We start from the raw sequence: 23,148 nt of genomic DNA, 5'->3' as shown, positions 1-23,148 counted from the left end.
GGGATGACCACTTACTAATACATTGGGAAATAATTATTGTGAACGACAGCAATTATTTAATGGAGAAACATCATACCATTTTTTTTTTGGTATAGCAATATTTATTATATTTATTTCAGTCTCAACTGTCTGTTAATTCTTTCCTGCAAGTGTCATGCTTCTTGAACGTTTTCTCTACTTTCAAAATTGATGTTTTCTTGTAAGCGACTAGAAATTTGCAGAGAAAGGCTTTCATGGTTTTATTTTCCAAGCAAATACACTTGATATAGAGAATTGTATCATGAGCACTAAATTTTACGATCATCGTTTCTGGAAATCATTGTCACGCAAATCAAGAATCAACGGATTACATAAGACTACAGAGAAATAATTAAAGCGAACACCGACTTTAATTATTCATAGTTCGCGTGAAGAAAAATTGAAGCTATCACTGATACCGTAAATAACATCCTTGTTCGACCATCAAATTTATTTGGATCATCTACAAACATCGATGACTTATTATCTTTCTCATGAATGATTTAGGAGCTCGAAGAAAAATGGCCTGCTAAATACTGAAAATTTAAAAAAAAGTATGTAAATCAAAAATCGTAAAAATATGCAAATCAAATATTTTCAACTGTTATAGGGCATGGTACGTGTAGTATTTCAATTAATAATTAATTTCTACCCAGACATATTAAAATTACACAACAAAAACTTTATCTAAAATTATCAATTTAACAATTCAGGTGTAGAAAAATAATCATTTTTCGAAGATATATGATTATTAATTCATGTGTTTTATGGCATCATTTGAATTTTAATTACAAGGTGTGCGAGAGAGCGGAATAATCGCATGCGCAGACATCGCATCCTGAATCATCCACCTGGTATCCTAGTGGGCAGTGTTGATCACAATGAAGTGGAGCACAACCTAAGAGCAAAAGACAATCAAGAAAGTCTCGTTCATATGATTCAAATAATGTTTATGATATAGATTTATATTAAAACATCCTCATTTTGCGTCGGTATAAATATCTTGCGTTTCTTTCTACCCCGGTAATCTATTATCCTCACAACGTCACGCCCTCTGCGTTCATTTGTGGCCGTTAGACCCCTGACAAATTTCATTCGGTGTTTAACGGGGTGACTGCAGTGTAATCTCTCAGAAAAAAATGTTGATATTTTTTCACCTCTCGACCAAACTCAAACCTTTTAGTGACAATTAACAACCTGTCGTACTTGCATTGAGGTATCAACTCCTAACTTTCTGTAAACGTTTTATGTAAAGTCGGGAAAGCCCTGATTTGATAGGAGATTTACAATGAGAGAAGCAAGCCCGTAATATATCGAATGGGATTTGTCAGGGTCCAATGGCTATAGTGTACTCAGGACCACCCCTGACGATGTGAATTCTAAGTAAGAACGCAAAATGTTTGGAAGCTTCAAGGGTGCAAAATGATTTAACCGTTACTGTAACGATATTCATTTCGTACCATGTCCTATGGCAATGCAAAATTAATATAAGGAACAAATTAAGGTTCATTGATACTCTGATAAGATAGATAACTCTCATTGGTATAAAGGGCTTTTATCCCTTTTTAAAAAAAATTCAAGTTAATAAAGGTCATTCTTGTCATAGTTTGCAGGATATGGTGAAAAAATATGTGTATTTTAATAAATATAATAAATCGGATTTCTTTTGGAAAATCATAGGACCATTACCAGATTAGTTTGGACTTTCAGTAAGGCGCACGTTATTCTCGACGTTACGTAATTAGCTTCTGAAATTTACACATCGTTGTCAACAACAATTTAAAGTTAAATTCCTTTTGTTATTAATTTCTTAACCAATGAGAATCTATTTGCCATTTCACTGACGTTAATTACGTAGCGCCGAGAATGCCACGCCATACTGAAAGTCCAAACTAACCTGAAAATGGTCCTAAGTACATGTACAAGGGAAAAATTTTATAGCAGAGAGAAGCTAAGAAAAATGAAAATATATAAGTAAGCAAAACAAAACAAAAACAAAAAAAAAAAAAAAAAAAAAAAAAAAAAATTAAAAAGATGAACTTATTAATGTCATATGGCAATGATCGAGTTTTATTGGATTGTCGAAGTCTGTATCTCCTCATCAATAAATATTTCTCAATAAAAAAATTTTATACTAGGAAATATTCATGAGATTACAAAAAATGAATATTTAATTTGAATGATATAGCGATACAAAAATGTACTAGTATTCGCAACACAAAAATCCGACATAAATGCTAAGGTGTTTCGATTTTTAATCATACGTATTTCTAAGGATCAATGTACAGGTAGAGGTTGAACGAGAGAGGGGATGGGGGCTATTGGGGGGGGGGGGGGGTAATTGAAAATATAAAATTTATATTGTGTAAGAACTTAAGAAAGCAAAAAATTGTTATGAATATTGTAAAAATTGTTTATCCAAATAAGTTTAAACCCAGATTCCTTAGTGAGCCATTTTTCATCTATATGTTCATTTTTTGAAAGTTTGCGGAAAATTATGAAACCAGTGACTGTGTTCATTTTGTCTAAAGCAAGGTGCCAAAATATTCAAAGGCCGAGGAATCAAATAAAAAAAAAGAACAGACTTCATGATTACCTTCGGGAACGACATAGTTAGCCGGTCTATAACATTCGTGACCGCATCCATTGCTGCGACACTCGTACCCCGCGGGACAGTCCACGCCGTACTTGCCGCACAGACTGAGGCACATCCCTCTGGTCTGGGGGGCCGCCATAATAGTACATACTGTAAAAACTGATTGTCAAATGGAGGAGGATTAAAAATAACGAAGAATTCTAGGAATCAGAATGTACATGTACATTAAAAGGGTAGATATGGAGTACACAATGTAATAACAAGTTAATTCAGAGAACTACCCTTCCTCCCCCCCCCCCCCCCGCTGAAAGAAAAAAATATATATATTTCCAGAATTATTAAATTATGTACCGTAGTGAATAAGAAATGCCAATATGGATAAAAAAAATCTGACTGTATGTTCTTAGACAGACTAACGGGCGGACAAACCGAAATTAACCCCCCCCCCCCTTTCAGCGGAGGACAAAAAGACCCAGATGGTGCTGAAATTTAAAAGGGGGTTTAGATGACAGGACATTTTTCTAACGAGTGCAAAGTCGTGTGTAACAATATTCTATTGTCCCCAGCTGAAAGTAGAGGCTATTATTTTCGGTCTGTCTGTAACGCTTTCGTTTCCAAGCCATATCTCGAGAAGCCTTTGAGCTTTTGCAATGAAATTTTACACAACTCCCTACGGCCTAAGGAAAACCCCTAATCATTTTAATGTCAAAGGTCAAGGTCATTAATTCAAATATTCTGTCTGATTTAATTTACACTTTTATTTCCGTGCGATATCTCAAGAAGCACTTGAGCTTTTGCAATGACATTTTATACCACAACTCCCTATGACCTAAGGAAGACCCCTATTTATTTTGAGGTCAAAAGATCAAGGTCGTAAATTCATACATTTTGTGTGCGTGTAAAACTATCAATTCCGGGCGATACATGTATCTGAGGAAACTTTTGAGTTTGTTTGCAATTAATTTTATTCCAGTTCTCCCTATGGTCCTTTCCATCCTTCTTTAAATGACCCCCTCCCCTCGAACCCCCCTACCCCAAGTCAGCACATTCCCTTCTTTCTTCCTTTTGCGGGGGACACAATTCTCTGAATTAGCTTGTTTGTTTCATTTTCTCCCTTCTGTACGTAAATGGAATACTTTTAGAATGTGAGGGTCAAGGCGTCTATTGGCACCACATTCCATTCTCTCACACAGTAATTAAATCCAAAAATTCTTGTGCAAATATTATGTAGTATGAAATTTTTATCACCTTGTTAGCACATATTTTTAAAGCTATGACGTTGGTTTAGACAATCATTGATGCTTAAATTGTACAAATTACAAACCTGAGAATATAAATGGAATGATTAACTTCATGTTTACTGTCTATAAGTAAATCCTGCTGTAATATGCTCACACAGCTGTTACAACTGATAAGCCAAGGTTTTATAAGACAAGGCCATTCCGAGTTTTTCTGTGTTTAGCGTTCGCGGGCAGATGGGTTTTGAGATTATGAAATTAAAAGCAAACACAAATTCATATTGATAAATACAAATCTTTGAAATGCAAATCTTTGAAACGCAATTTAATCTTTTGGGATCAGCATCTTTTCAAAGTGGTGTTCCAAATTCAAAATATTTTGCTTCAATAAACTAATAGTGTTGTCCTTATAACGTTCTGTTTGTCCCCCGCTTTCACAAAGTGAGGAATATGAATTCCGGTCCGTTCGTCAGTCTGTATTTCTGTCTGTCTGTAACACTCTAGTTTCCGCGCGATATCAAGAAGCTTGTGGGAAATTTTACGCAGCAACTTCCTATGGTCTCAGAAAGACTCCTGTTTATTGTGAGGTCAAAAGGTCAAGGTCGTTAATTCACACATTCTCTCTGTGTGTGTAAAACTATCATTTCCGAGCAATATCTTTTTGATGAATTTTTCATCTCTTCACTTCACAACCTTAGAGTTTCACTTGCATTTGAGAAACTTAATAACCATCATCATAATTTAAGCTGCCATGTGAGAGCAATAACATTATCACTTTCATTTTCATTTTGATGAAATTAATAAGATTAAAGTAAGACACTGTAAAATCATTAATTTGGGCTGAGATTGAATTAATTTTCATTGTTTTCAAAACATGATAAGACCCACAAATTAATATCCTCAACAAAATAGAAAATATTCTTACTGTATTGGGATGTGTCTTTAATAACTACAAAATCCCCTTGAACAAGTACCCTATAAGCAGAAATTTTAGCGAGGATTCAATTTTGGCATTATTAGCAAGGGTGCCAAGATCGCTAAAATTGAATATCGCTAAAAATTAATTGCGCTTTATTTGTAATAGCTTCTTTAGTGAGCTTTTTAAAATTGCTAAAATTTCATCTCATAAAAAATAAAATACTAATTGTTATGGACAAATCGCTAAATTTGTGTCTCGCTAAAATTTCCAGTTATAGGGTAAATTTCACGCATATTGTGAAAATTTGGCCCCATAAAAATAAGTGATTTTACATTTATTAATTAAAAGACTCATATAAGAGTTTAGCAGAACAGCTAGAGAGATAGAAAAACTTTATCATACTGCTCACACTTGGCACATTTTCATACTGTACAATATTTGTTTCATTATCTCATTAAAAAACTGTTAAAAACAATACAGAAAAATAAATTTACAAAGAAATATCTTTATTGTTGGTTTTATTTCTGAGAACAAGTTCCTTCCTTATAAATGAAAATCACAATTAATTTCATCTGGTATGATAAATTAATAGGTACATGTGTACATGTATACAAAAAACAGAGAATGAATACATTGTGCACAATGACAAGTTATAAATGACTAAAAGATAAAGCACTGTGAGGTATAAACCTCCATCTCCAGCTACTATAATACTAACAGCAGACACTGAGCACCACAAGAATGTGACCTATATAATAGCTTAAGTAATATCTAAAGTTCACTACAAACCTGTGTTCGGTCAGCAGACTTTGTCAAGCAGTAAAGCCAGAACTCAAAGTAGATGGAACATTTTATTGTTAAAATGATATTGTGGTACGGACCCCTTTATGAGGGCCTGCCCAAAGAAAAAGTTAGATTATTCTAACTATACAAAAGGATGAAAGCAAAGAAAATTGTAATACTGTATGATTCCCTGTCTTTTTTCAAAATTTCATTTTAAAAAATTTATTTGAATTACATGCATACTGTAAAAGCACAAATATTCGCGGGGGATTAAATTTCGTTTATTTTGTTGTTACACGTAACAATTATCAACGAAATTAAATCCCACATGAAATTTTATATGACTATATATTGAATAAGGCTACTTTCAAAACAACGAAATTAAATGCCCACAAAACTATTTTTGATGACAATTAAATCAACGAAATTTTATCCCCACAAAAATTTGTGCTTCTACGGAATCAATAAAACCATTTAAATTATTATCTACACTGTTGGACTGATTTGAAAGAAAAGTCCGGAATGGTCATAGGGATCTACAGTAAACACAAGTCAACAGGGATACAATAATCTGCTTAAAATATAAGCAAATTAATTTCTTTACATTTTTTTTTTACAATCTCTTTTCTGATGTATAATAAACTTGGCCTTTAGATGTATAATTATGAGAATTGCAAACCAAGGAAATAATTTCATCAATTTTTCAAAATTTCATTTAAAAAAATCTATTTGAATTATATGCATACTCAGTATAAAAAAAAACATTTAAATAATTATCTACACTGTTGGACTGATTTGAAAGAAAAGTCCGCAAAGGTCAAAGAGGTCTAAAGTAAACAAAGGTCAATTGGGATGCAATAATCTGCTTGAAATATAAGTAACATTAAAGTTAGCCTTTAGTTATTGTAAACCAAGGAAATGACTTTCTCTTTTTTTTTTTCCAATGAACAAACAACCCTTCACAAAGCAGACATTTATACATAATGTACAGTTTACTAAGCAGGATACATTTCAGAGCAAAAAATAAGAGAGGAAAATATCAATGTGTTTACCAAGGAGGGGTCAATAAAAAGGGTCAGACATACATATCTACAGGAAGTGACACGTATCTATCTATATAGGCCAAAGAGAATTTTTTTCTCAATTGTAATTTTTCTCATAGTATTAAGATAAATCTTGAATTTTAACCATGACATTTGATTTTACTTGAAGAACTGACATTTTATTGAAATACTGCCTGCTTTCCTCATACAACCCCTTTTTTCTAGAAATTTGACATACATCAACCTTGATCTATGCACCCCATTGTTTTACATATGACTTTTTTATCTACACATCAAAAAATGTAAATGAGACATTTATGATAAACATATATTAAACACATTGCAATGGAATGTGTGAAATCTCTATATATGCAATTTTAAGTTCAAAAATGTACAATATAGCATACATTGCAAAATTTAAAGCACAAAATATCACAGTCATATTCTCCTGTGATTCTTCCAAATCATTCTGAGTACTAATTTGAACATTTCATCTGTTTGCTTGACTGAGTTTAATAGGTAAAAGGTTACGCATATGGTCCATGTTTATCTTTAATCAGTGTAAAACTGTCGATAACTTTTCCATTCTGCAAATAGAAAACAACATATTTATGATGAAATACAAGTAAATAAATGAATATATTGTGATACACAAATAAACATAAAAATATCCCTCGAAAGGTGTCGGAAGATTTTATCATACAAATTTTTTAAAAATAAAGGGAGAGAGAGAGGAGAGAGAGAGAGAGAGAAAGATAGAGGAGAGAGAGAATGATGGAGAGAGAGCAGTGCACCAGTTAACTGACCTTATCATCTGACACCTGCTCTACGTACAGATGAGTCGAGTTGTACACATTCATACGGGTATAGCCATAATCTATACTCCTAAAGGCTGACCACTCGGCCGTATTGTTACGGAAAGGATCATGCTTTTCTCTGCATCCCTGTTTGTACAAACATTAAAATGCATTTAAAGATTAGTTTCAGTATACTGCATGTACATGTATACGTGTTGGAATAATTTTGCCCTATGGTTTTTATTGTCCAATCACCCTGCTTTAAATTCTCACAGATGCAGCAGCATTAAAAGAAAGATAACTCTTTGTTTTCAAAGTCATCCTGCTTTGAATTTTCCACTGACAACAAGAGCTAAAGGAGCAAAACTTTCTGTGTGTACAGTATTTGTCATATAAGAGATTCAAAGTTGTTGGAATACTTACTGCAGATCCTGTAATGACATGTACTGGAGCCTTTGGGTTTGTGTATGGAGCTGTTAAACTTCCATTGTAAACCTTCAATCAAAATACAATCACACTAAGCAAGCATAGTTGTGAACTTCACAATATGTAACTTGTATATCTTTAAAAAATTCTATTAAACTAAGTAAGTCAGTAGCAACCTAGTAAGATTTTTTCATTTTATTCCATAATCTTGAAAATGACCAATAGCAGAAAAAAAATCAAACAGATATTTTCTTTTTAATTTAATTGAAATAATTCAAACATTTAAATAATCTAGCATCTACAGACATATTCTACTTACTTTTCTGTCGTATACCGGCCAGAGGCGTTCGTAAGAGTGTTCATGAGCCCAAAACATTAGATCCACCCCATACTTGTACATGACTTTCTCCATGCCCAGAACGTGAATGAAGGGAATTCCTATTCTGATCTACAAGTACAAAGCATAATACAAGTACTTTATCATCATCAAAGAATTCTAGTTTGGCAAGAGAGTGCAAGTGCTTCAGTGCATGGTTACCACATCTCATTGTGAACATACCAGTTATTCAGGATAAATTAAGTTACAGTGAATGATTAACTACTGTAAACCAACTTTTACTCGCGATGACTTTATTTCGCGATTTGCCGGGAGTAAACTAGTTCGCGACGATTAATATTCGCGATCAAGCCTTTTTAGAACTGTTTTCAATACAAAAAGAGACTTTAAGGACCCATTCGCGGCGATAAATATTCGCGATGACGTTGCTCTCGCGAATTTCGCGAAAATTTCTCGTACGCGAATAAAAGTTGATTTACAGTACTTCTCTTTGTGAACCTACCAGTTATTCATGATCAAGTTTGAGTATACGGTTACCACTTTTCATTGTGAATCTACCAGTGATTCATGATAAATAAAGTTACAGTGAATGGTTACCACTTCCCATTACAAATCTATCATTGATTCATAATAAATACAGTTACTCATGGTAAGTTACAGTGCACAATTTACCACTTCTCATTGTGGACTTACCAGTGATTCGTGGTGAGTACAGTCATCATGGTCGTTATTGGAGCAGTACATTGGTCTGTGTCCCATAGCAATGATCCATGGCTGCTTGGCTCGGTTCTCGGGTTTGCTGGCTTCCTGTAAATACAGAAGTACTGATAACAAAGTGTATACCTGTATTAAAAATAAGTACATGTAGTCTTTATTGAAAATATAAAGACAAATTCATATTAATTTTAAAGACCTTAAAAAGACATATGGAAAGACATTTAAGTCATTAAGACTCCATCTATCAAACTTAGTAGGGGGGAGCAGGAATTTACAGATATCCAAACTGTATTCAACATGCAGATAGAGGACATTCAAACATCTGGTCATGAGATTTTGAAGGCCATTTATATCTGAATATGACCAAGTAAAACTAAAAGATTAATACATGTACCTATTTCTACCCCAAAGTAAAACTAAAAGATTAATTCTGCTCCAAGGATTCATAGTTTCAAAAAAGTTGAATCTATGTGAGTACACAAAGTATAGCATTGGTAGCCAAATAATGCTTGGGGAGTTAAAAAATGAAAGCAATCTATGCATACTAGTAGACCATGCAGAGAAGATTAGTCAGGTAATCTGAAAATGGATAACATACCTGGAGATCTTTCTCCAGCCATTCATACATGTGGATGGGCTGCATGATTCCATAATTGATGAAGAAGAAATACTCAGTGCTAATGGAAATGACATGTACAGGTCCCATGTTGAAGCTAAAAGCATAACAGGTATGACAATTTTACTAATTTTTCTCAACTAAAAATACTTCTTATTACAAAGAATAATCACCACTGTGAATAGGGAACATTCCATCAAGTAATATGATTCATTTTGAATGACATTTTTCTTGAAAATAACCCATTTATCTGACTACATCATCAATTTACATGATTGTACTCTGTTTCCAAAACAAAATATCTTGGTATAAGCATTTAAGCAACAATTTCCTCTCTGTTAATCATTCTCTACAGACAGTTACCCTTTAAGTAAAATTTGATGTGAAGTTCAGAAACCTTAATTAATTAGGTATTGTGTCAGTCCATTTGATCATGATGATTGAATAAAACAGTAATTTTGTTTTCTTGTACTTGTAATTTAAGTTTACTTCAAATATCCAGAAATAAAATGAGCTTTATGACACATGAACTTAAAATACAATTTCTGCAAATAGATTACTGTAGATTAGTTACCTGTAATACATCAGATTCCCCTGCTCATCTCCTGGCATAGTAAACCTGTTCTTGTAGTTTGAAAAGTTGCTGCAAAAAGAAGGAATACTGTGAAATCACTAATTTTCTTGGGGGTTTAATTTTCGTGGTTTTCAAGGAATGAGAGACCCACAAATTTATGTCAACTACAAAATACAATTTTTCTTATGTCTAAACAATTCCTCAACCATGAAATCTAATCTCCATGAATCAATCTATTTTTCAAACCACATAAAACAGTATAGTTAGAGGTATTTGTTTGAATACTACAGCACATACATATCTTCTTGTAATTAATCTTAAGTCAAATCCCTTAAAATTTCTTATAATAAAGTCAAATGCAAATTAAGTTTCAATTTCATGCCTCAAAGCATGATGAAAAAAATAATGAATATATTGAATTGTCTACATATAGATGGACATAAATGTACAGAAAATGCCATACCCAAGTCAAATGTATTTGACTAAATGGGTGTACAAAAATAAACAAAAGAAGCAATACTGAACAGATACTGACTATTTGTTTTCATGATTTCCTGGGCAAGTCATGTATGGTACAGCTGCAGCTATTGGTTCAATGGCTCGAAGAAATACATCCCCATTTTTGCCATTGTCCTGTTAAAATTAAGAGTACAACTGATTTCAACATGTCAGTAAAACACATTAACTGATTATATGAATTTTATATTTGATCTCTAATAATTCTGAATTTCAAAGACTTAAAATTTGATTTAGTGTACAAATTACTTACTGAGTCCATATCATAAGCAAAATCTCCTGTAAGAAAATAAAAATATTAAATTTATTAGAATATTAAACAAAATAAGTGCTTTCTGATTGTAAACTGGACAGGTTGTCTTCACACATATCACACAAAAAATTCTATGACATTTGAATTACTTTAATTTAATTAATATTCAGGGTACTGTAATACTAAACAAGAGGCCCATGGGCCTTATAGGTCACCTGAGCATCATGCAACACTTTTCCAATGATTGAATTTGGTTCGTTTTAAACTAGATGTCACAGCAATCACACTCACATTCACATATTGAAAAAGGCACCATTGCTTATCATAACTATACACTAAGCATACTTACTTTGGTTACTTAATACTTAATACCCATAGACAGAGTGGGGGAACAAAACAAATGCATCTCTACTAATCAGTAATATTCCGCAATAATCAGTAGTGCCACTAACATATATGAAACCCTAACCCTTGGTCCACATATTTCACAATTTTGGAAAAGGCACCCTTGCTTATCAAAAATGTTTGATTTATACCAAGGAGCAGATTTCAATCAATTAATTCATTTTCAGTATATAAGTAGAGCCCCCCCCCCACCTGCAGACTAAATTCACAAGGAAGAATGGCTCTTGCTCATCATAGCTATATAGGTAGTGTTCATCGCTTAAAACCCAGGAGCAGAGAAGATTTTCAAAGATTTAATGCATTTTTTCTATATAATCAACAGAGTCCTGTTAAATTCACAATTTTGGAAGAGGCTTTCTTGCTCATCATAACTTTATACTTAGTTTCTTGCCTATCATAACTATATACTTAGTTTGTTTGTTTAATACCCAGTTTTTAAAGAAATAATACATTTTCACTATATAATCAATCCCCGTATTTTAAAACAATTATTTTGGAAGAGGCATTCTTGCTCATTATAACTATGCACTTAGTTTTATACCCAGGAGCAGAGAAGATTTTCAAAGAAATAATGCATTTTCACTATAAAATCAAGAGAGCCCCGCCCTAGCACCAGAACCCCTGACCCTAGGGCCATAAAATTCACAATTTTGGAAGAAACATTCTTGCTTGTCATAACTATGTACTTACTTAGTTAATTTAAAACCCAGGAGCAGAGCAGAAGATTTTCAAAGAATTAATGTATTTTCACTGTATAATCAACAGAGCCCCGCCCTAACGCCAGAACCCCTGACCCTGATGGGGCCATAAAATTCAAAATTTTGAAAGAGGCATTCTTGCCTATCATAACTATATACTTAGTTTGTTTGTTCAATACCCAGGAGCAGAGAAGAAGATTTTTAAAGAAATAATGCATTTTCACTATAAAATCACACATACTACATTAAATACAATTTTGGATTCTATAAAAATTAGTTAGTTTATTTAATACCTAGGAGCAGAGAAGAAGATTTTTAAAGAAATAATACATTTTCACCATATAATCCATAGAGCCCCGCCCTAGCACTAAACCCCTGATGGGGCCATGAATTTCACAATTTTGGTAGAGGAAATGGTCATTACATTCATGCAAACAGTTTGACTGCTAGATAGTTTTTAAAGATTGCATTAATTTTAGTGGTTTTGGCCCCATTTGAGAGACCATGAAAATCACAGTTTTTGTTCCCCTTCAACCATAGATGCTTTATGCCAAATTTGGTGGAAATTGGTTTAGTGGTTGCAGAGAAGAAGCTATAAAAATGTTTAAATGTTAACAAACGACTCATGACGCACATCGCACGACGGCGGACGAAAACAGATACAGAGTTTACTCAGGTGACCTAAAAAAAAATACAGTCAATATGAGTTTTTGCTTTGATTTTTTTAATTACAAAAAGAAATTGTATATTGTATACTAAAATCATATACATGCATATCATACATTAATTTGACTGCACTAGAGGAAAATATTACACATTTATGGTGTAGCAAAACAGCATGTTTTTTCAGATTTACCACTCAAGATATTTATGTGTTTCAAAACGCAAACATATTATGCATAAAGTCAATATTACAATGTCTTTTGTGTATGTTATCCATATACTGCAACTCATATGTTTATTCAATGGTCTACAGAGATTAAACATAGACAATAACAATAAATATCAGTAAATATTTAAACTGACTTAATGATAGTCAAATAATTGTATTTATCATTTAGTAAAGTCTTCCTCTTTTTTGTGTATTTAATATTAAACGATGTGACATTTATCTTTGCACTTTGTATTTTTCAATGATAACTTATCATAAATAAAAATTTCTATTTCACTGTTCAGAAACGAACTAGGGTTAAAAGTGTTACCCTAGTCCAAGATGACAACAGGCAAATATTATTCTATCATTAGGGTTTCAGCATTATACATACGTACAACATCATAATTTTGTTGTTACGATAGTTGAAATATTTTATACAAATAAAAATATCTATTGTGAAAAGTTGTTAAAAGAAAAGAAGATAAATTATAGGGAAAATAATAATAGGAGGTAAAGTTGACACCTAAAGCTGCAGCTGAAATGCATGAAGAGATATGGGAAGAGAATTTTTATCTCATCATAAAATTTTAATTCCTTTTTTTTCTCAACATTTAAAAAGGAAGGAAAACATCCCAGATAACTTAATGAATCTACAATTATAATAAAAAAAATTAAAAAGAATGTGAAACTGAAACTGAAAGTCAAGCAAATATTGTCATATAGCTGCATTTTTTCTCAGGCTTGGCTTTTGCATGTACATGTATTTTTTATTAAAGGTGGAAGTCTTACGGACAAATCTTATTGTCAGTCAATTCTTTACCACACACCCAAAGTAATATTATGCATTAAATTATAAAACAATCATCTTACCCACATGGAAAATGGCATCATACATATCATTTTGGACATCTTTAAGGAGCCTTGGTAAAGATTGTGCATTTTCACTTCCCATATCTCCAAACAGGGCTATACGCACTCCTATATCAGAACCCATAGGGAGAGCTTTAAAGGTGAACACTTTACTGAAGGTTTTCCCATTTCCACATTGATACACTAAAAGAGAAACAAAACAATTACTTGAACAAGAAAAATACAAGTCTGACAACGAAAACGTCATCATTGATACATATAAGTAACGAAATGTGAAGATTACAATAGTGAACCAAAGTCAAATACATGTCTTCTAATCAATTAAATGCAAACTAGGAGAATCAAGAGAAAACACAGATCCCTAGAGAGATCAGAGGTGGGATCTGGCTCCAAGGCCATAAAAGTAAGACAAGCTCAATTTCAATCTCACTCACTTTTACACTATAAATACCTTTCGTGAAACTGAGATCAAAAATGTGCTTAACTAAGTTTAATGGCCTCAGAGCCATGCAGGTGCTATAAAGGAGATAAATAAACTGCTATGTATTGAGAGATTAAATACAACTTACTGTGCTTCTTGCCAGGTTGTAGATTAGTCAGTAGGACCCTGTGTATGTACTGGGTATGTTGCTCCGGGCCTCCATCCACAAACTTTGTTGTACTGCCTTTGGCCTGTTGAGAGAGGGTCGCTACTCCATAAAGACAGGTGGCATTCTGGGTAGCATTCATTGTGCTCCATGTGACATACATCTGTGTTGAATCTCCTGTTAATACAAATTTATGTATTTATAAATTTACAATACACATTACAAGTATATTTGGCCATAGTTATCAATCTGGTTTCATTTTTTTAATTATATATAAGCACAAATACAGGATTTCAAGGAGAGTTCTATGGAAAATATGACAAATGCAAGAATATATATTTATTTATCTTTTTATTTCATTAGAGAAGAAATGAATTTTTTACAGTGCAAAATTAAAATTTTTATTTTGGCAAATTGCATCAAAACATTTAAAAAGGAATAACTTTTCGAAGGTTTTTATGCATGCTTTTAAATTTCCTTTTTAAAACTTCCAAGGGATCAATCTCCTAAATAACAGACATACAGAAAAACTTGTTAACCAAAATTATTCCTTTTTAAGTGCCCTGATGCGGATTTATGATATTTATTGCCAAAATCAAAATTTTCAAATTTTAAACTGTAAATTTATAGCCCATTTAGGATATTATATCTCAAACGGACTATTATATCCCATTTGGGCGATTGGTCTCAACCTGTTTATTAGAGGAGAAATGAAAAATTTATCGCTCTTCAACAAGGCTATGCTATTTTGAATTTCTAAAAAAAATGCATCTTGGAATTTATTATTTTGCATTACGTGACTTGATCAGAGGAATAATGTATTGTCAAAGGCTCAAAGCAAAGATGCTCGTGATCTGATGACAAACAGTGAAACACATGAAAACGTAAGTTTACTTTCATTTTGACAGCTTTTCAGTTTCTATCGATACTTACGGCCATAGGAGAGGTGTATCTGCTCTGGAATTGCATTATCAGAATAAGTAAGACCTAAAACCAATGAAAGTATCAGGTACTGGAACATTTTGAACGTTCACACACAAAACAAGTTTGTGTGACTAATTTACGCAACACAAGTTTGTCATGTGACTTATTTATTATCGGGATCGGGATTAATATTTTCTTGAGAATCGAACCCAACTGAAAATAGAAACCTCGTGTGTCAAAGTGCAGTGAAAGTTACTGATGTGATGAAGGGTATCGTATCGTACAGCACTTTATGGTGCATATTCACACAGAAACATGAAATATGACTTAACAGACCATGTGATAGGCAAATCTAGGTACTTATTTAAACTGCTAAGAAACATTAGCATTCCCCATCTTTAATATATTGTTTTATAAAAAAAATCTACATCTACCAATGATTATAGGTCATTAGGTGTGCATGTGTTTTGTTTTGACAATAAAGATGGGGAGTGCCTATGCTTTGCAACTTTTCCAAAAAAAGATAAAGTCTTTGGTGAAATATTGAAATAAGGTTTGGTAAGATATAAGTGTATATATATATATATATATATAGTCACTGCATCAGAACTTGGAGTTGGAAGACACTTTAAAAAAATGACATTAATTGTTTTTGATTTCTATGCATTTTAGCAAAGCCATGATTAATCATTTGTAATGGGACCGTCTAGGGTTATAGTCCTGTATTTAGATGAAATCCGAGTTCAAAGGATAAAGAGATTTACAGTGTAACAATTAACAGATTCAATACAAATATAAGCAATTACATATGAAACATTATCATTATATTAAAATCCAGGAGAGTGTGGATTCATATTTACCATTAATCTAAGGGCCATTCCCTCATTCAAGTGTAGATTCATGCAACTTATTTGTTCAAATCATGACCACTGGGGGTTGGGTGAAGCAACAATGGATGAGCAAAGTTTTACCTAATCTTCTTCTCAAGAACAGCAAAGCCTAGATCACACATTTTTATATGGAAGCATCCTCAGGTAGTGTAGATTCAAGTTTGTTCAAATCATGAACCCTGGGGTAAGGGTGTGTGCTAATTTGTGTATTGCTCTGCAGGCAACACTATTATGTATTTTTGAACTTTACAGGTGACTTCTATTCTGGGTGCTAAAATGATTGCCCGAAGAATGAATTTAGCAGCTAGCTTGTGCAGATATGGATTTAGTGTCTGGACTCCCTGGGTTCCCAGGAACAATCCACATGGTAGAATTCTTGGGGTAAGATGTTTGAATGAAATACGCTTACATGAAACGTTTCTTAAAAATGGATGGATGAAGCCATTTTCTGAGGATGTTGAAGGAATGGAACCAGAACAATGTCACTGGACAACCAACCCAGGACAGAAAGAGCTCAAAACACTCATTCAAATGTTTTCTGAACTGGAGGACAAGAAAAGGAATATGTCAGCTCTGATTCATTTTGATTATCTTGTCAATACCTGGGCTAAAAAGTCTAAGCATCCAGAGTTTGCAGAAAAATGGATGAAGCATCGTTTACAAAAGAAAATGAATAAAATGCTCAAAATGTCCTTGATTCTGGGTTACATGAATTCTTTCACAGGCCTTAGTCCCAGTGAAGTGGACGAAAACCAAATATTAAAATGTTTTATGGAAATAAAAGATGACATAATATATGCCGACAGCTCTACATTTGCAATGGTGATAGAACCTTTGTGCATGACAAGTAAATACAAAGATTGCCTAGAGTTAGTGAGAAACTACAACAAAAGCATAGAAAACATCAAAGCTGTGACCCCAATAAATATAGCCAATCATCTTCACCATATTGTGAATGCGGCCTTTAGATACGGAGACAGGGATGTAAGTGAAGCTCTGATTGGTCAATACAAGGATAATTTGTCTGCTGCTGTGGTGGAAAAACTGTGGCAAGGACTCCTTCACCAGTCAGACAAGCTGCCAGTTGACTATACATTAAGACTTCTAGGTGTAATACAACACTTCTATCCATCAGATCACAGAGTGGAGGATCTAAAGCAGGCATTGATAATGTGAGGAAATGTATTTAATATTGTTTTCTTTATTTCTGTCATTAAAATAATTTTATTTCATATTATTGTGCAATTTCGAGATTTTTAGTTCCTTGATTAGATCTTTGAAGCTGTATTTATTTATTAATTTAAATATTGATAGAGTCCTATAAAATACATTTCCACTGTTTTTGTTCTTAGCTACATAGCTTAGAACTGGATGTAGGCAATATATTACCGCGGCTGAGAAACTGTTATGGATGATACTGAGATGATAGTCATGGTGCATTCACTTCATTTTTTTCTCTTAGACAGGGAAAGCAGCCACAGATAACAGAGACCTTTGTGACTAGAGAGTAAGTAGAATATACATGTACATGTACAGTGAAACTTGTTTAATCTGGATCCTGTGTATTCCAAAATCTCATCTAAAATTATGTTAACTTTCAAGTTTCTGTTAAAAGTATAAACTCAAATTTAAAATGTTGTTTATCAAACATGATAAATCAGTAATATATCATATAGTCAATTACTTTGGAAACGGCGGTGTCCGAATTAGACTATTTATGCCGCTGCATTAAAAACTTTTTAAGATAAATGTTCAATGCCCTTTCCAAAAGTTGTTCACACCTGCATAGTTAATATGATTAGGTGATAGTAAATGTGTAATTTGTTATGGACATTTACTTAGGCAAGGTTCAATGTGACATGATAAGGGAAGTCAGTGACTTATATATAAATAGATAAATTTTAAAGGTTAATTAAATATATAAGACATGTAAATACAGACAATACTAAGACTCATTAAGGAAAAAAATTATTGAAAATTAATTTTACAGGATAGAAAAACTAAAATTTTTGATAAAGTCAGTAGATTAAAATAAAACATTTACCTCACACACTACCTTTATTTTGTGAGCCTTTAATCCCATGTACAAATTAAGTACAATGCATGGAATGGAGAATAGATTGTTCCCACGAATTAATAATTTCACAAATTTTCTTATTAGTTTTTGATGTCAAGGAACATGCTGTTGCCATGGTTACATAATATAGTATTTCAATTTCAGTAAAACTTTGTGCACAGGAAGAAGATGCAAAATCATTTTTATCAATGTTTTGATTTTAAACTTTGTTGTCATGGTTATTATTATTAAACTTTTCAGTGAACTTCTGTTGAAAGGCTACTTCTTCAATAGTTATATCTGATTTCAAATACTATACATTTGCTACACAAAGAGACTAAACCAAGGATCGTAATGTTAAACAACTAATAATTTTCTGTCCTATGGTATCATTTTCAGTGAAACCTGCAAGAACTGTGGGGCTACGGTTGGACAGTGTCATTTTAATGAGAAGAGCTTAGAAAGGATCCAGGCCTCCATCTTTGAAACTTTGAACAAACACCACAGTGAAACTTTTCAGACTTTTTTACAATTCCTCAAAAGGCACGGAAAATTTGATTTTGTAGTAGATGGAATGTGGGTAATGCACAAATTCACCGGTGGCAGTGCTTATACCCAAGCAGAACGGATGCAATCTGGAGAACTCATGAAGGTACGTGTACAACTTACTTTATTCTCTTTTCATTAATCTTGCACACTGTGTTTCAGGGAAAATTAACATTGATTTATTTTTGCCAAATTTGTAATCCGGTGTAATTGAAGGTGAGTGGTTTAATTATAAATTGAAAGAGCAATGCAAGACTAATTTATGGTGAAATACCTGTATTTTTGCAGGATTTTTTACTCAGAGAGCTCCCTGGTCAAAAGTTGGTCATTGGAAGGAATATTTTATTTCAAATGGTTGGTGATATTTTGGAACATCCAAGTATAACCAGATTTCCAGTAAGATATAGCAGGTACGCATGATTTTAAACTTTAACCTACTCAAACTACTGGTATTACCTGTATTGTGTACCGATAAAAAGAGCTTTTGCCATGGGTTTTAAGCTCACCTAACTATGTGAATCACTCTGAGACCTATTGCTATCCATTGCTGATTGTCTCACTTTGAGAGGGTGTGTTCGTTAAATTTTTATACAGATTAAAGGTGGTTCAAATTCTAGTGGTTTTTGACCCAAGGGAGGTAGAAACTATGAACATTATTCACAATTGTTAGACGGTGGCTATTTTCATTTATCGTTAGTAATACATGTATATGCTTTAAATTGGCTCAGTTCCTGGAAAGAAAATTATTTGAAATGTTTTGAATTTATATTTTAGGGATGAGAGGATGAAGGCAGCCAGTGGTATTGATGATTTATTTGTGCTGTATGCTGCATTACACAGTCAACCTGACTCCTACATCATCAGCGGGGACTTCATGAACGATCACAAGAAGCAGATAGACTCTGAACTACAGGATTTCTACTCTAGATGGATGTCCTCCAGAACAATTCATCCTAAATTATATTATTCTCCCAAAACCATTCTAAAATGTGTAAGTTCATGTATGTGCAGGTTCAAAGAGTATTTCTAGAAGACTGTATAAGAATTTGTAATGAGGGTTCAATTTTGGCATTTTTAACGAGGGTTTTAAGATCACTAAAATTGAATATTGCTAACAATTTATTCTGTATTGGTTAATGAAGATATCTTTTTTGGCATAATAAAATTGCTTAAATTAGGCAAAAAAAATTAATTTCTTGGTTCTCAGGCCCTCCCTCATCTCTTCCAAGGGTGCCTCACTGACCCTTTTTATTGCTAAATCAATAAAATAAAAACCTCCCTCATCATTTTTTGAGGTTTTGTACAATGTAAAAAGCTGCCTCATCATGTTTTGGAGGCAATAAAAAAGAAAAAAAAATGCCTCCCTCCCTCATCATATTTCTTGAAAAAAGGCCTGAGAACCAAGTAATTAACTTTGCATGGCCTTACCTCTCATTAAAAAAAATACCTTTTTTATTTAAATGGCTAAATTTGTATTTAAAAATTCCACTTATATGAGATCAAACTAAAGCTACTGGGGTCTGGATGGTACTTAAAATAGGGGGTAGAGTTAAGTTTTACAAATACAGAGGAAAAAAAATCTTTTCTTGTTACAAAAAGATATTCAGTAAGCACTTCTGTTGTCTGAATCAAAGTATGGTCATGTCCTGCCCATTTGTGACTCAGATGGGAACACAATAGGGTGTTAACATTAAGTTTACAGAGTCTTTAAAACAAGCAGGGCTGGAGAGACAACTCTTTCAAGTGAGCATTGTTGCCTAAGGGCCTCTTATCGTAACAATTACTGAAGTGGATATGTTCATGTTTATTAGGCTATATGAATTTGTAATAAGTTTTGTGTTTATTTCTGTATGAAGGCCTTGGGTACATGGGTGGGAGTGTAAGGTGGAGATAATGCAAAATCTTTCCAATCATGTACATGTTACCTCATTTAGCAAAAAATGTTAACTCTTGTTAATTTTCCTGTCTACAGAAATTAATATTTCATATTTAATACTTCATTTATTTTGCATTGTAGCATAAGCATTTCACACCAAAACCTGTTACAAAGACTGAAAATGGCTGGCATATAGTCACATCAAGTATACCTTTACAAACAAAGAGGCACACTGACAACATCAGACCAACACTTTGGTGTGTACAGGAATAATATGTAAATACACTGTGAACATGAAAGAGAAATAAAAATCATAGAAAAAGCTAGGATATTGTCTCTTTTGTTATTGAAGCTTGGTTTAGTTTGCATGTAAAACAGGCAGCCATAGTTACCATAATGCTCAGCAGTCCCCCAGTACTCTGAAACTACCCAGCATATCAGGAGATAGACAGACATATTGCATTATTTAAACTGTATCAAAATGTTTTAATTCTATTTGAATGTCCATCTGATAAAGATGGAATATTTTTTACTCTGAATTGTCTACAGGCATTTCCATTTGCTGTATCATACAGTGAGTGAGACAAGTTGATAGGGAATGTTTAATTATTAATGGCACCTGATCCCACCTCTTCTGTTTTTTAGAGGTCTATGTTTGCTCTGTTCCCAGTTCGTATTGTTCTTATAGGCTTTTGAATTTTATTAATTTTTCATATTTCAACATTATTAAAATGTTTGGTTCTGGGAGGCCTTATACACGGAGTTACTAGTGAATGGGCCTCTTAAAGTAAATAAAACTTGGTTAAGCATTGGTCCAATCCATCTAGAAGTGAGCTTCCCAAGATGTATGATCAGTACATGTACAAGGCTGATCTATGAATGGCTTTTTTGCATTCCATTTGAGTTAACCTGCTACAAAACTTCTAACTGGGACTCAGTCATCTAGAAAAGATGCATCATCCCTCAAAATTTGGTTTAAATTGGGCTTGAAATTTAAGTCACTGGAATGACTTAAAGCTTGTCAATCCTTCAAAATTGTAGGTCATATCCAGCATCTATAGTATTTTTGATAGAGTGAGTCGATACTGTAGATGCAAGTTTGATCAATACAGGGTCTATTATACCTTGGAAAGACTTTCTTTAAGAAATTTAACGCACTCAAAATACATTAATCCTGTCATTCTGTGGCTAAAATTGTAGTACACATATCTAAAACTTTAAACCTGACTGCTACAATGAAACATATCACAGTAAAACTTGGTTATAACAAAGTCACTGGGACTTCTGATGAAATTACTTTAATTGCTATATCCATAATTATTAGATTCGACGTATAAGGAATTTGTCAAATTTATATAGCTGGGGATCCAAGGTAACTTCGCTAAATCCGTGAGTTCACTATATCCGTGTTAATACTAAACCAGTTTTACTGTAGAAGCATTGTCTATGCATATCTATTCAACATAAATTATGCACTTGGGGGAAAAAAATCAGCTCCAAAATCTGCCCACACTGGGATGCCAACACAGACACCAATGCTAAGTGTATAACTAAAGCAAAACTCGCTTAGTACAAACACACATAAAGTGAATTTTGGATATAGCGAAGTTTTCTTGCATCCCCAACTATATTAATTCAACGAATTCCCCAAATGGATATAACGAATTACGGATATAGCGAAGTAATTTCACAGGTCCCAGTGACTTCGTTATAACTGAGTTTTACTGTATTACACAAGCTCTCCAAACTAAATCAATGAAGGGAGCTTAAAAAGTTTGCTAAGATTATTCAAAACCAAACACATTGGAAAACAATTTATTGTTTAACAGCAGTAATTATATATCATTTACATGAATTCCCAGTTCAATTATATACATGTCCATTCATGTATTTGCTACAAAAAGCACCCTTATAATATTCTCAATTCATATCACCCATGTATGCACAGCATACAAACAAAACAAAATAAAAGAATGAAAGATAACTGATCTGTACATACTTGTAATACTGTACATACTAGTTATTACAAATTTTTGTTCAGTTTCACAAAATGTTTTAAGCATAGTACTTTAAAACTAAGCCTTCCCATGTACATAAAAATCCCTGTATTATAGAAATTAAGTCAAAATATAACTATACAAAAAGATCAAAACATTTGGAGGCTACAAATCCAGAATGAAACTTTCAATGCATTTTAAAAATCAGAAGGCATGCACTCTTTTTTTTTTTACTGTTACTGTTAGTAGCATAACTATATGAAAGACATAGTTTTTAAGTTTCTATTATTTTAATATCCAAAGATGGACCTATAGACATCTTCCTGGAAATTAAAGCTTTGTTTAAAAACTTAATTAATACAAGAGGTCTTTAAAAGTAGATGGTCACTATACTTTGTTATTGATTTGAAATCTAAATCTAATTATTTTTTTAACAAATTCTAAAAATGCGTGAGTATTACGAAGAAAATGAGATTCAGAAAGATAGATCTACTGTATATATACATTGTGTTTCATTTAATGTCAAAAAATACAACCAAAATCAGAGCACCAAAGGCACATTAAAAATCGTATATATCTCTACCATAATAAA

The 23,148-nt window shown here is 32.9% G+C and overlaps 3 protein-coding genes across 4 annotated transcripts; 1 reads left to right on the top strand and 2 right to left on the bottom strand.

Annotated features, from left to right (window-relative positions):
• Positions 1-451: 451 nt before the first annotated feature.
• Positions 452-4,043, bottom strand: LOC134250676 (antistasin-like). Its single transcript, XM_062733036.1, has 4 exons — positions 3,939-4,043; positions 2,615-2,773; positions 811-916; positions 452-554 (listed from the first exon to the last, which is right to left on the bottom strand). Exons 1-4 carry the CDS (start codon positions 3,967-3,969, stop codon positions 548-550), a joined length of 303 nt encoding a protein of 100 aa, XP_062589020.1. The 5' UTR covers positions 3,970-4,043; the 3' UTR covers positions 452-547.
• A 1,213-nt stretch (positions 4,044-5,256) lies between these two features.
• Positions 5,257-15,381, bottom strand: LOC134250675 (acid phosphatase type 7-like). The gene is made up of 12 exons (XM_062733035.1): positions 15,201-15,381; positions 14,250-14,444; positions 13,681-13,863; positions 10,834-10,859; positions 10,600-10,697; positions 10,065-10,133; positions 9,473-9,587; positions 8,851-8,964; positions 8,140-8,268; positions 7,818-7,889; positions 7,404-7,541; positions 5,257-7,184 (listed from the first exon to the last, which is right to left on the bottom strand). The coding sequence occupies exons 1-12, from the start codon at positions 15,286-15,288 to the stop codon at positions 7,125-7,127; spliced, it is 1,287 nt and encodes a 428-aa protein (XP_062589019.1). The 5' UTR covers positions 15,289-15,381; the 3' UTR covers positions 5,257-7,124.
• An 18-nt stretch (positions 15,382-15,399) lies between these two features.
• On the top strand, positions 15,400-20,881 carry LOC134250674 (mitochondrial ribonuclease P catalytic subunit-like). 2 transcript variants are annotated; one of them, XM_062733033.1, is made up of 7 exons: positions 15,400-15,486; positions 16,334-17,253; positions 17,544-17,588; positions 18,537-18,789; positions 18,972-19,093; positions 19,458-19,674; positions 20,701-20,881. In XM_062733033.1, exons 1-7 carry the CDS (start codon positions 15,484-15,486, stop codon positions 20,830-20,832), a joined length of 1,692 nt encoding a protein of 563 aa, XP_062589017.1. In that variant the 5' UTR covers positions 15,400-15,483; the 3' UTR covers positions 20,833-20,881. The 2 variants fall into 2 exon arrangements, with proteins under 2 accessions (XP_062589017.1, XP_062589018.1); XM_062733034.1 differs by having other exon boundaries at positions 15,412-15,547.
• Positions 20,882-23,148: the final 2,267 nt, after the last annotated feature.

Source organism: Saccostrea cucullata, unplaced genomic scaffold (genome assembly GCF_032062105.1).
Source record: "Saccostrea cucullata isolate Sc308-1 unplaced genomic scaffold, CSIRO_AGI_Scuc_v1 ctg10, whole genome shotgun sequence".
NCBI classification, from domain to species: Eukaryota; Metazoa; Mollusca; class Bivalvia; order Ostreida; family Ostreidae; genus Saccostrea; species Saccostrea cuccullata.
This window is presented reverse-complemented; position numbering and strand designations above follow the sequence as displayed.

Excerpts from the sequence above, each read along its gene's own strand:
- LOC134250674 (XM_062733033.1), top strand. Across the intron at positions 17,589-18,536 it reads GAGACCTTTGTGACTAGAGA|TGAAACCTGCAAGAACTGTG; the intron begins GTAAGTAGAATA and ends TATCATTTTCAG. Across the intron at positions 19,675-20,700 it reads CCAAAACCATTCTAAAATGT|CATAAGCATTTCACACCAAA; the intron begins GTAAGTTCATGT and ends TTTGCATTGTAG.
- LOC134250676 (XM_062733036.1), bottom strand. The coding sequence starts at position 3,969 with ATGAAGTTAATCATTCCATTTATATTCTCAG. Across the intron at positions 2,774-3,938 it reads CATTCCATTTATATTCTCAG|TTTTTACAGTATGTACTATT; the intron begins GTTTGTAATTTG and ends TTTGACAATCAG. Across the intron at positions 917-2,614 it reads TAACTATGTCGTTCCCGAAG|GTTGTGCTCCACTTCATTGT; the intron begins GTAATCATGAAG and ends TTTTGCTCTTAG.
- LOC134250675 (XM_062733035.1), bottom strand. The coding sequence starts at position 15,288 with ATGTTCCAGTACCTGATACTTTCATTGGTTTTAGGTCTTACTTATTCT. Across the intron at positions 10,698-10,833 it reads TTGCTTATGATATGGACTCA|GACAATGGCAAAAATGGGGA; the intron begins GTAAGTAATTTG and ends TAATTTTAACAG. Across the intron at positions 7,185-7,403 it reads AGCAGGTGTCAGATGATAAG|AATGGAAAAGTTATCGACAG; the intron begins GTCAGTTAACTG and ends TTCTATTTGCAG.